Genomic DNA, 13723 nt, shown 5'->3' on the forward strand with positions numbered 1-13723 from the left:
ATGTATATACCTAAGACTAAGTATATGAGTCGAAATACTCCTTCCAAGGTTAAGAAAAAATAAATTTTCGAAAAATTGTTTACAAAAGAAGGCAAATAACTATGTCTTTATTTTTTATCTAGCTGGTATAGATGTGTTTCTGAATTCTCATTTTGAATCAGAAGAATGGCATCTTTTTCAAACATTTACTAATAAAATGTTAATAAAAAGTTGTAATTCGTACAACTTGAGTTAACCAAAGAAATGGAATGCAACTACAACATTACATTCTCACCTTCTTAACACCAACCAATCACAAAATATAGTTATGTTCTTGTATAGGGGTTGCACATATTTGTCCATAAAACTGTCTAAACTGCTGTATATACCGCCGAGGATTTTTATACTTATTTTGATTCATTCCATCCAATCATATTTCCAAGGTGAGCTGTATATAAATCAAAATTCTTACAGGACAATTCTTTTACTTAATGCAAAATCTGAGTCAAATTTCAGATTTTATATTTATGCTCAACAGATGTATCGAGATTTAAACGTTTGAATTGAATATATGAAAATCTCAAAATTGAAAAAAAAAATTAGAAATCTACTATAGCTTGAAACCCTGAGAATTTAAATAACCAATCTATACCTATCAAATACAAAAAATTGCTAACACATATTAATTTGTTTTTTAAGAAGTATTTCGACTCATATACTTAGTTTGAAGGAAATACCTACATGCATCTTTATTAGAGATTATATTTTTCTGACGATTTGGGTCTTAATTCAAATATTTTTGGATGAATAGAAGAGAAGACACTAACGAAGAACTCTCAACTGACATGACTCTAGACTGACAGGACTAACCATTATAAACATTCACCTAAATATTGAGGTAGACATCGACCGTGTAATAAATAGATAATAACAGGATTGGAAATTGATAAATATACTTTTTATTGTAAAAGTGCAAATTCTGTAATATAAGCGAAATATATTGAACTTTAAAACGTGGAAAGATACGCTACGTTGTTATGAAAAGTAACATTTTGATTATTAAATTTTTGAGATTTTGTCAAAGTTGATACTGTTTATTAAAACAGTATTTACAAACAGTTCGTGGTAACGAACTGTAGTAAGGAGCGTCCCGGCTCAATAGTAAACGAAACTCTAAAAAACGGAATTTTGATACTGAAAAATACATCAAAAGAATTAGATTTTTATGCTGATTTTAAATATATAAGTTTCATCAAATTTAGTCTTTGTCATCAAAAGTTACGAGCCTGAGAATATTTGCCTTATTTTGGAAAATAGGGGGAAAAACCCTCATAGAATTTTAACGAAAATCACACCATCGCATTCAGCGTATCAGAGAACCCTACTGGTAAAGTTTCAAGCTGCTATCTAGGAAAATGTGGAACTTCGTATTTTTTGCAAGAAGACCGATCACGGGTGCGTGTTATTTTTTTTTTTTTTCCCCTTCTCGGAAAAAAAACAAAGGGGGACAACGGGAAAAACGGGGCGTTGTTCCATTCTCAACGCCCCGCTATTTACACTAAAGTTTTGTACTGTTTAATAAAGTAAAATTGAGAGAAAGAGTTAAACTTTAGCGTAAAGAGCGGGGCGTTGAGAAGGGAACAGCCCCTTTCATACACGGAATAATTTCTGCTCGTTTTAAGTTTTAATGTCGCTCCTTACTTTCAGTTAAAAAACTAGTTTTTTTTCATTTATAAAAAAGAAAAAGTGATTAGTTAATGCTTTATTGCCTATACTTAAAACCCTCATTTTAAATGTTTTCTATGCATTTCTATCTGTTACATTACAACAAGAAAAACATTCTGTTTTTCTTGTTACATTCCTAAAAGAACTAGTATTTAATGTTTAATATAGTCCATCTTATACGAATATACAAGTTGAATCTTCATCCTCATTTACTACTGTTCATTACTACCATAGTTACTAAGCGATGCCACAAAGTTAGGCGATAAATGATTTGACCTATACAAATTGTCACAAAGAGTGCATGACCCCAAAAAATGGTTTAAGATAATTTTTTTGACTATAAAAAGATTAAATTACATGCTACAGTGGTCAGAAGTGTAAAGGCAAAAAATTATGCAGAAAATATTTAATATCATTTTATAGATGATGAACAGCTTTCTATTTTTTATCGTGGGACGATTATTATACCTTACTATTTTTTGTATTAATATTTTTATACCATTTAAATTTCAACAGATTTATCAGAACTTTAACCCTCCCCAGGCTTTGGGTTAAACCTACGACCATTTTCACTACCTACTTACGACGCACAGTTATCGAGGTTCCCTTTAAATTGCAGGCATTTCTTTGTTCTGAAGTTTATCCTAGCAACCTATTATGCTCCCTCCCCAAAAGCTAATCCTGGATCCGCACCTGAGAGTGAGACGTTGGTAAATGCATTGGAAATTTATAAATTGGTCTATATATTTGCAAATTAGGGGGAGGGGATGATGAAAGTATAGTGGAAATGCATTCAAGAACACGAAGAAAAATCTCTTTTTTGCATATGTGTCACTGATTTGTCTCCTTCTTTTTCTACAACCCATTATGCTCCCTCCCTAAAAGCTAATCCTGGATCCGCACCTGAGAGTGAGACGTTGGTAAATGCATCGGAAATTTATACATTGGTCTATTTATTTGCAAATTAGGGGGAGGGGATGGTGAAAGTATAATGGAAATGCATTCAAGAACACTAAGAAAAATCCCTTTTTTGCATATGTATCAATTTGTTTTCTTCTTTTTCTACAAAGGCCCGAAAGGACCACAAAATCATAGAGAGATGTTTAATTGCCCATTCAAACGAAAATTCAGTTTGCTAATGCCCTTATTAAGTGACCAAAAAGATTGGACTGTCCCCCTTCCCCCAAAGTCGTCTGATTAATATTTTGAGATAGCCATTTTTTTTTTCAACATAGTTCAAAGGTCCAATAGCTAAAGGTTTGGTGACTATATAACCCTCCAGAATCCCTGAGTAAAGGGTTTTAACATGTAACGTGGTAGGGTTGTAAGTATATATATATATATATATATATATATATATATATATATATATATATATATATATATATATATTTATATATATATATATATATATATCTATATATATATATATATATATATATATATATATATATATATATATATATATATATATATATATATATATATATATATATATATATATATATATATATATAATATATGATATTTGTTCTGTAAAGTGTCAATAATTGTTATTTTGTTAAAGTCAAAAAAGCAAAAACATTTAAAATGTATTTAGCAATACGGTTTTCTTTTGGTTTTGATTTAGTCGTGTGTCAGAAATCGTAGAGTGGACGCTTGAATTAAAACTTTACATTACTTTTAGTATGCCTGGATGCACTTGCATGGATTCTTTGAGTGAGTATTTAGGAAAATGTGCCCGGAAACAGTGGCTGAAGTATGCATAGTATAGTGTAAATAGTGCATATTTATTATGCTATGTATAGTGCATAGTATCATCATCGTATTTAAAACAGTATAAGACAAGGAATCTGACGGATCTAGTTTTATTTTTGTTGCAATATCAATTTAGATGTAGTAAATCACTACAAATTTACCAGATAGTTTTGATCTTTCGATTTTTTTTCAGCAAAAATAAAAAAGGATTTTTAAGAAAAAATCCAAAGGCGGAATTTTTTACATGGGGACAAGTCTCCCTTATTCACCCCCGTTTTTGCCACTGAACATAAGGTCGGACCAGAACCTATCGCGGTTTTAGTAACTTTTAAGCCGAGGAAAAATCTTGATCAGTGCCCCCTCCCCTGCCTGCCACAAAATTTTCTGGCCAAATTAAAAAGAAATTTTCATTGAATAACAAAATTAGTTTTAGATAATTAATCAATTAATAATTAGTTTTTTTATTTGTTGTTTATTTTATTTAACTATTAATAATTATTTTAAATAAATTATTTTAATTTATGTGTTTTATTCGTTTTTAAATTTTTTTTTCCGCTCCTCTCTCAGCTCTATTAGTAAAATTTCAAAATATAAAAAATAAATGAATTTTTAGATTATTTGTTGGAAAATTTGTACTCCTTGTTTTTTTTTGTGCCGAGGTTAACTGCTCCCTTCGTCCCTCCCTAAGACCCTCCAGTGACCAGTTCTTACCATTTTGGGTAAATCGAGGGTTTTTTCCTTGCTCTACCAAGCCTATTTTACTATTGTATGTACCTATTTTCCAAAGGTTACTCTCAAGCCCCTACCTGGAAAATCCACCCCCCCTTGAAAATTCTTCCAATAAAAATCCCCCTGAAAAATTTCTCCTGGATGATCCCCCCTCCATATTCACTCATTCTCCCTGTATAATCCGAGAAGGTGATTAAAAGTGAAATTAAAAGTTCTAATCACCTGTTTAAGTCAGAAGCAAATCCTATAGGGTTCAAAAGAGCCAATCTTATAGGCTCTATGGCTCTAAATATGGCTCTATATAGGCAATCCTATATGGTTTTAACGAGCCATAAGGGTTCAATTTATCAATATATAGGTTTTTTAGGCTGCCAAACCGAGTTTAGATCCAAAAGTGCATAGACCCGGTACTGTAGGCCCGATTTAAGTGAGGGTTCACTAAATACATTCATGGTGTATGCACATATATTATATTGAAGAAAAAACCTCTATTCAACACCACCTATGAGATATGAGAGGTTTCATCAGATTCCTTTACTCCTTATTACTAACATATCAATTATCAATTTACAAATTATTGCTTGTTACTTATAAAACTAGTTTATTGTTTAAGTCTTATGGGATAGAGTTTCCAAATGGGAGTACTTGCAAGGGCGGATACAGAACTAGTTTTGGGGGCACTAGCAGAACACAAACTCCCCTCTATCATTTTTTGCCCCTCAACCTCTGTAATTAGTGTACATTTTAACCCTCTGAGGAAGAGGGACACGTACCTTTAAAATCAACCCCTGGGCCCATCCATGCGTACTAGCGGGAAGTATCTTCGTAACTTAAGAAACTTCACGTAATGTAAGTTGATTTTTTAAGAGCTAATGTAGAGTCGGTATTAACTATTTTCACTAACTTTTGAGACTAATCTAAGTTGAAGCAGGTGAATTTAAATTCATATAAATTTCCAAATTTAATTGAAAGATTCAAGTGGTTGTAATAATCCTTTGAGTTTAAAATGGGTAGAATTCTAGCATAACACAGACAGACTACTAGCCATCCATTTTTCATTTATTTGTGTTTCTAAATATAGTAATTGCCGTTACTACTGTCACTATTGTTTACAAGCCACCCCTCCTAATAATCAGTGGTGATTCTGACCTCTCTTGCGACCAGAGCAAAATCTTGATCAGAGCCCCCTTTCCTGTCTCCCAAAAATTTTCAGGCAAATTTTAAACAAACTTTCATTTATTCACAAAACTTTGCAAACTGTCCCCTCTACTTAATACTAATAAAAATAAAATATCTAAAACTAAAAATCATTTAATTAATATCCAAAATTTTGAGCCCCTATCATTTATCTTTTCTGGGCAGGTGCCCCTTTCTGGTGTTTATATTGAAAGAAATCGTAAAAAAATTATCCCCCAGCCCCTCCTGTTCGATGAAATACATTTTAGAAATCGTAAAAAATTATCCCCAAGCCCCTCCGGTTCGATGAAATACATTTTACCGATGTTTTTGTGAACTTGTGCCACCATATAAAAACCGAATACCAAATAAATAGGTCAAATTACAAAATTATGCCACTTTTTTACACAACCTGGGAGTTTATTTAGGAATTACGGGGAGGGGCTGGCACGAAATGGTGACGGTAGCAATAATTATGTCTCAGAAGACAATTAAATGGGGAATAAAACACTGTTCCCCTTTGTTTGTTATCTGATTCATGTTCTAATGTCCTGCTATATGATATGATTGTGCTGACATATCTAAAATGTTAGTAATGTCACACTTATCTAGATGAAATTCTCCCTACAAAACCCCATTTGATTTTGTTTTGACTGTGTACAAAGAATACATCTTGTTTAGCTTTGCAGATGCATTTCGTCATAATTCAGAGTAGGCTAATGCGAGCTGTTCCTCATTTAGTCGAGCGTGTGAAATCAGAGAGATGGCTAAATTTTTCCAAGATTGGGTTTAGGTGAAATTACTTTCTATAGGCTAGCATTCTCTTACTTAGATATTTGAGGGGAGGTTCAATATGTAAACAACAGACTAGTGGCTGTAGTATGCACTATACATGTAAGTTTTTTCTTTAAGATAATTTATATATTTGTGTCTAATAAAATGTTCTATTGTAAAAATGCCTTATTTTAGGCTTTTCCAAAAGGGCTATCTTCCCTTTTCTTGGCACAAATCCTAGTGCTATATCTGAGCCATAAGAGAGAGAGGGGGGGGGAAATTGTACGAAAAATAACCGTGGTAATAGCAAGATGATAAAAAAATGAATCTAGTGGTTCTACTTTGATAATTTATTAGCGTGTTCCCTTTAAATGTGGTAAATCAATTCAAATTAACCAGAAAGTTTTGATTTTCCGAATTTTGTTAAAATCAAAAAGAAATTTTCTTTGAAAATATAAAAAGTTAATCTTTGAAATGGGTGCACCTCCTCCGGTAATGGTTTAGTTTCGTCATAAGCCGTCTAAAGTGGAAAATGCTGCGAAGCAGCATAGTTTCCATACTATAGCACTTAGAAATGCTAATTCTAGAAGTGCATCCATTTCTGGTTGACCCTCCTCCTTCATGGGGCAAATTAAAAATGCATAGTGGTCAGGGTTTTGAAGCCAAAGGAAAAGTTGGGGATGTACAATAGAAATGAAATTATATTTTTAATAGTAATTCTAGTTATCACTGGTAATTTTTGTACAGTGGAAAGTCCAAAGATAATTAAAAAACTCAAGCAACCATTAATGCTCATATCCAAGTTTGTTCACTTTCACTTTCGAGAAACTTTCGAGTTTAATACGCTTCGCTCTATAGGTAATAAGCAAGCCCACTTTACGCATTATTATTTTGCCCCATGAATGAGGAGGGTCAACCAGAAAGGGATGCACTTCTAGAATTAGCATTTCTAAGCGCTATATTATGGAGTATAAGTGGACTATATTATGGACTAAAAGTGGACTAAATTATGGACTAAAAGTGCTATATTTCCAGTTTATATAGCTTGTGACGAAACTAGAAAATTACCCCTCCTTCCCCCTGGCCCTTGTTTGTGCTACCGATCATGAGGTCAAACCAGAACCTAATGGCTTAGGTGAATTTATAGTTTTTCACATTACCCTGCTGAGCATATTTTGGGCATCAATTTTCTATAAGTAATTAGTGTAATAAGTAATAGGAAGTTACTTTAAGGACACTTTAAGGATATTAAATAAAACTGGCAAATCAAACGACTGTATGCAGGTTACATTCTGAATTTTGGTCTGGGATTACCCGTAATCTTTTTTTTTTTTACAAGAAAACAGGCACAATTCAGAAGAATGTGCGGGAAGGACAAGGATTTTTTTTTCACATATATTGCTTCTTGCAAATTTTAATTTTTTAATTTTTGATCGTTTCCCGGATCATGCCGAGGCATAGCTAAGCTAATAACAGGTCATCTAAGGGTAGCACCCTTTTGAGGAAGACGGAGTGCAGGTAGGCTCTTCAAAATACCTTCCCAAGAGATCAATAGTGTACCGTTAGGCATACCCAAAAGAAAATACTGTAATAATCCGGAAACAACTTTAAAAAAATCCTAAAACACTTACTTATATAATTCTTCGTGACTTTTTAATGTAATTCACCCCTCCCATAATATAGAAATTAGTAGTAAAAATCGTATATATTTCAATTATTTTTCCATATTATTCGTTTGTAGAAATCGATTTAACTACAAAGGGTATTAGCCTACAATTTTTGCTGTTGAGAAGGAGACATGTTAAGAACACTATTGTTTACGTTTCCCATGTTTTTTTTGTTTTCTTGATTTTGTTAGCATTTATTCAATTTGTGGGTACAGGGTTTGGAACAAGAGGTAGCAATGGCGGATCCAGGGATGCGTGGGGGGCGCGCGCCCTTCCTTAAGAGGTGTTGGATTTGTGGTTGGGACCGTTTGCTCTGGTTTGGGTGGGACGAAAGTTTTTTTTTGTAATTGGTTTTTAATAGTTAAGGTTTAAATAAGTTTTTTCGGCACATGGTATCTACTAAGGGGGGGGGGGACGGTTAAATAAAAAAATAGAAAAAATGATGTATTTTTAACTTACGAACGGGTGATAGGATCTTAATGAAATTTGATGTTTGGAAGGATATTGTGTCTCCAAGCTCTTATTATAAATCCCGACCATATTCGGTAACATTGAGGGGAGTGGGGGGGGGGGAACTAAAATCTTGAAAAACGCTCATTTTCAATCCCGACTGGATTTAATGTCATTGGGGGGAGGGGAAGGCTGGGAATCTTGGAAAACGTTTAAAGCGGAGAGATCAGGATGAAACATGGTGGGAAGAATTAGTCCAAGTCCAAGATACGTGACTGACATAACCGGACCAGATCTGCTCTCTTTGGTGGATCCCTGAAGGAGGAGGGGGAGTAATGTGGAAAAATTAGAAAAAATGAGGTATTTGTAACCTACGAATGGGTGATCAGATCTTAATGGAATTGGATATTTAGAAGGATCTTGTGCTTTAGAGCTCTTATTTTAAATCTTGACCAGATCCGGTGACGTTGGGAGTGGGGCAGTGGAGGGAGAAACCGAAAATCTCGGAAAACGTGAAAATTTTTATCTTACGGATGGGTAATCGGATTTTAATGAAACTTGATATATAGAAAGATCTTATGTCTCAGATGCTCCATTTTCAACTCGATTTGGATTCGCGGACATAGAGGGTTATACGGGGAAACTGAAATCTTGGAAACCGGAAATCTTGGAAAACGCCTAGTGTGGAGAAATTGGGATGAAACTTGAAGGGGAGAATAAGCACAAGTCCTAGATACGTGAATCACATAACCGGACTGAATCCGCTCTCTTTGCGGGAGCATGGGGGTACCAGATCATATTGAAATTTAATATTTAGAAGGAACTCGTGTCTCAGATTTCTAATTTCAAATCCCGACTAGATCTGTTTCCAAGGGTGGGAGTTGGAGGGGGAAACCGGAAATCTTAGAAAACGCTTAGAGTGGAGAGATCGGGATGAAACTTGGTGGGTAGAATAAGCAAATTTTGTAGATACGTGATTGACGTAACTGGACTGGACCCGCTCTCTTTGGGGGAATTAAGGGGTGGGGTTCAGGGCTTTGGCGAGTTTGGTGCTTCTGGACGTGCTAGGACGATGAAAATTGGTAGGCGCGTCAGGGAGCTGCAAAAATTGATTTGATAAAGTTGCTCTCTCCGACTCGACCATCTGGGGGGCTGAAGGGAGAGGAAAAATTAGAAAAATTGATGTATTTTTAACTTACGAGTGGGTGATCGGATCTCGATGAATTTTGATATTTAGATGGACCTCGTGATTCAGAGCCCTTATTTTAAATCCCAATCAGCATTAAGCCTCTGATTTTCCTTTTAAATCAAGCTAATGATTCTTAAAATTTTGCTAGAGCTCATACCATATGATCTCTCGACTCTTGGCTCTTCCGACCTAGTCAAAAGTGCCATATGAGCTCTTAGCTCTTGTTAATTATTGAGACTGTTCCTTTTTGCAAACAAGTTTGAAACAAGGTTTTTTTCACTGTGCGGTCTCTGTTAGATTTTATTTATGTCGTATGCCGCCAAAAAGTTTTTAACTAAATTCAGGTTTATCAAGGGAATCTGTCTGCATTACCAGAAAAGCCAACTAAGAGGCAAAAATCTTCATTTCGCAATAACAAGGAGGGGAAATTTAAAATCCTAACTTCTTTTGGCCGTCAAAATGATAATTCAGGATTGTGCTGTCACAACGGGGCTGAAAGGCAAAATATTCACTTCATTTTACTGTCAAAAGTTTGTTTTCGAGTCTTGTTATGACACCGAGGTAAAGAAATTGATATCGTTACTTTTTTGGCTGTCTGTTTCTGTTTTATGGCACTTGGTATTAACCAAGTGACATATAGCGATCGTAAATTCTGTCGGTCTCCTGGTCTGTCTGTCTGTATGTCTGTCGGTCTGTCCCGGTTTTGCTACTTTAGGCACTTTCAGGTAAGCTAGGACGGTAAAATTTGGCAAGCGTATCAGGGATCAGACAAGATTAAATTGTTGTTTTTTCGATTTGACCATCTGGGGGGGGGGAGTGGGGTGCTGGTTAATTCGGAGAAATAGAAAAAATGAAGTATTTTTAACTTACGAACGGGTGACAGGATCTTAGAGAAATTTGATGTTTGGAAGGATATCGTGTCTTAGAGGTCTTGTTTTAAATTTCGACCAGATCCGGTGTTATTAGGGGGAGTTGGAGGGATAACCTAAAATCTTGGAAAACGCTTAGAGTGGATGGATCGGGATGAAACTTGGTGGAGAAAATAAATAGAAGTCTTAGATACGTTATTGACATTACTTTAACGGATCTGCTCTGTGTGGGGAAGTTGGGGGGGGGGGTTGATTTTGAAAAATTAGAAAAATGCGGTATTTTTAACTTAAGAAAGAGAGATCGGATCTTATCGAAGTTAGAAGTTTGGAAGGATGTCGTGTCTGAGGGCTCTTAATTTGAATCCTGACTGGATCCGGTGACATTGGGAAAAATTGAGGGGTGGACCTAAAATCTTGGAAAACGCTTAGAGTGGAGGTATCGGGATGAAACTTGGTTGGAAAAATCAGCACGAGTCCTAGATACATGATTGACATAACCGGAAAGGATCCGCTCTCTTTGGGGTACTTGGGGGGGGTTTCTTATTCTGAAATATTAGGAAAATGAGGTATTTTTAACTTACTAAGGAGTGATCAGATCTTAATGAAATTTGATTTTTAAAAGGATATCCTATCACAAAGATCTTATATTCAATCCCGACCTGATCCGGCGAAGGGGAAGTTGGGGGGAGGGAACCTAAAATATAGGAAAATGCTTAGAGCGGAGGGATCAGAATGAAACTTGGTGGGAAAAAATAAGCAGATGTCCTAGATACGCTATTGACATAATTGGAAAGGATCTGCTCTGTTTCAGGGAGTTGAGGGGGGGGGGGTTAATTCTGAAAAATTAGAAAATGCGGTATTTTTAACTTAAGAAAGATAAATCGGATCTTAATAAAATTTGAAGTTTGAAAGAAAATCGTGTCTCAGAGCTCTTATTTTAAATCCCGATTGGATACGGTGACATTAGGGGGAATTGAGGTGGGGGAGGGGACCTAAAATCTTGGAAAAAGCTTAGAGTGGAGGGATCGGGATGAAACTTGGTATGAAAAATAAGTACAATTCCTAGATGCGTGATTTACATAACCGGAACGGATCTGCTTCCTTTGGGGAAGTTGGGGAAGGGGGTTAATTCTGAAAATTTAGAAAAATTTGGTATTTTTAACTTGCGACGGAGTGATCGGATCTTAAGGAAATTTGATATTTGGAAGGATATCATGCCTTAGAGCTCTTATATCAAATCCTGACTGGATCCAGTGAAGAGGAAGTTGGGGAGGGGGCGTAACCTCAAATCCTGGAAAGTGCTTAGAGTGGAAGGATCAGGATGAAACTTGGTGGGAAAAATAAGCATAAGTCCTAGATACGGGATTGACATAACCAGAATGGGTCTGCTCTGTTTGGTGGAGTTGGGGGGGAGTGATTCGGAAAAATTAGAAAAATAAGGTATTTGTAACGTATTAATGGATGATCAGATCTTAATGAAACTTGATATCTAGACGGATCTTGTGCTTTAGAACTCTCATTATAAATTCCAACCAGATCCGTTGACATTAAAGGGAGTTGGAGGGGGAAGCCGGAATTCTAGAAAAACGTGAAAATCAAGGTATCTTACGAATGAGTAATCGGATCTTGATGAAATTGGATATTTAGAGGGAACTTATGTTCAATCCCGACCAGATCTGTTGACACTGAGGGGAGTTCTTGGAAATCTTGGAAAACGCTTACAAATTTCGTAGATACGTAATTGACGTAACTGTACTAGATCCGCTCTCTTTGGGGGAGTTAGGTGGTGGGGTTAAGTGCTTTGGCGAATTTGGTGCTTCTGGACGTGCTAAGACGATGAAGATTGGTGGGTATATCAGGGAGCTGTATAAATTGACTTGATAAAGTCGTTTTCCCCGATTCGACCATCTGGTGGGGCTGAAGGGAGAGGAAAAATTAGAAAAATTTAGTTATTTTTAACTTATGAGTGTATAATCGGATCTTAATGAATTTTGATATTTAGAAAGACCTCGTGACTCAGAGCTCTTATTCTAAATCCCGACCGGCATTAAGCGTCTGATTTTCCTTTTAAATCAATTTATTGATTCTTAAAATCTTGCAAGAGCTCATACCATATGAGCTTTTGGCTCTTGACTCTTCCGACCTCTTCACAAGTGCCATATGAGTTCTTAGCTCTTGTTATAAAATGTAATTATGTACTTTTTTCTTTCTTTTTCTTAAAAAGATGAGTTGATGCTCTTATTTGTTTTTAACTGACCAAATAATCGGAAAAATAAGTTAAGCTAATTTAATTATTTTATAAAATAAAACTAGGCTAATTCTGTAATGCCTTTATATTGTTTTTATGGCACTTGATATCTACCAAGTGACACATAGCGATCACAAATTCTGTTGGCCGGTCTGTTGGTCTGTCTCTCTGTCCCGGTTTTGCTAGTTTAGGCACTTTCAGGTAATCTAGGATGATGAAATTTGGCAGGCGTATCTGAAACCAGACTGTATTAAATTAGAAATTGTCTTTTTCCCGATTCAACCATCTGGGGGGGGGAGTGGGTGGAAGGTTAAATCAGAAAAATTGGAAAAAGTGAGGTATTTTGAACTAACGAACGGGTGATCTTATCTAAATGAAATTGGATATTTAGATGGAAATCGTGTCTCAGAGTGCTAATGTTAAATCCCGATTTGATCTGGTGACATTGGGTGGAATTGGGGGGGGGACCTAAAATCTTGGAAAACGCTTAGAGTGGAGGGATCTGGATGAAACTTGGTGGAAAAATAAGCATAAGTCCTAGATACATGATTGACGTAACTAGAAAGGATCCGCTCTATTTGGGGGGGGGGGGAATTCGGAAAAATTAAAAAAAATGCGGTGTTTTTAACTTACGAAGGAGTGGTCGGATCTTAATGAAATTTCATATTTAGAAGGACTTCGTAAAGCAGATCTCTTATTTTAAATACCGACTGGATCTAGCGTCATTGGGGGGGGGGGGGAGCTGGGGGGGACTTGATATCTTGGAAAACGCTTAAAATGGAGAGATCAGGATGAAACTTAGTGGGAAGAATAAGCGCAAGTGCCAGATACTTGACTGACATAACCGGACCGGATCCGCTCTCTTTGGGGGAGTTGGGGGGGAGTAATTCGGAAAAATTAGAATAAATGAGGTATTTGTAACTTACGAACGGGTGATCAAATCTTAATGAAATTTGATACTTAGAAGGTTCTTGTGCTTTAGAGCTCTCATTTTTAAATCCCAACAAAATCTGGTGACATTGGGGTAGTTGGAGGGTGAAACCAGAATTCTTGGAAAACGTGAATATTGAGGTATCTTTATCTTACGAATGGATGATCGGATCTTAAAGAAACTTTATATATAGAAGGATCTTATGTCTCAGATGCTCCATTTTCAATT

The 13723-nt window shown here is 35.7% G+C and overlaps 1 protein-coding gene across 2 annotated transcripts in view; it reads left to right on the forward strand.

Annotated features, from left to right (window-relative positions):
• Positions 1 to 13723, forward strand: part of LOC136029170 (uncharacterized) — a 125666-nt gene that overhangs the window by 24078 nt on the left and 87865 nt on the right. The window contains exon 1 of one of the 2 annotated variants that reach the window (XM_065707281.1): positions 6123 to 6261. The exons of the other annotated variant lie outside the window; for it this stretch is intronic. Coding sequence (XP_065563353.1) covers positions 6249 to 6261 — 13 coding nt within the window. The 5' untranslated portion in view covers positions 6123 to 6248. Of the gene's footprint in view, positions 1 to 6122; positions 6262 to 13723 lie in introns of those variants that run through there. 2 annotated transcript variants of the gene reach the window in all.

This window comes from Artemia franciscana, chromosome 7, assembly GCF_032884065.1.
Source record: "Artemia franciscana chromosome 7, ASM3288406v1, whole genome shotgun sequence".
NCBI classification, from domain to species: domain Eukaryota; kingdom Metazoa; phylum Arthropoda; class Branchiopoda; order Anostraca; family Artemiidae; genus Artemia; species Artemia franciscana.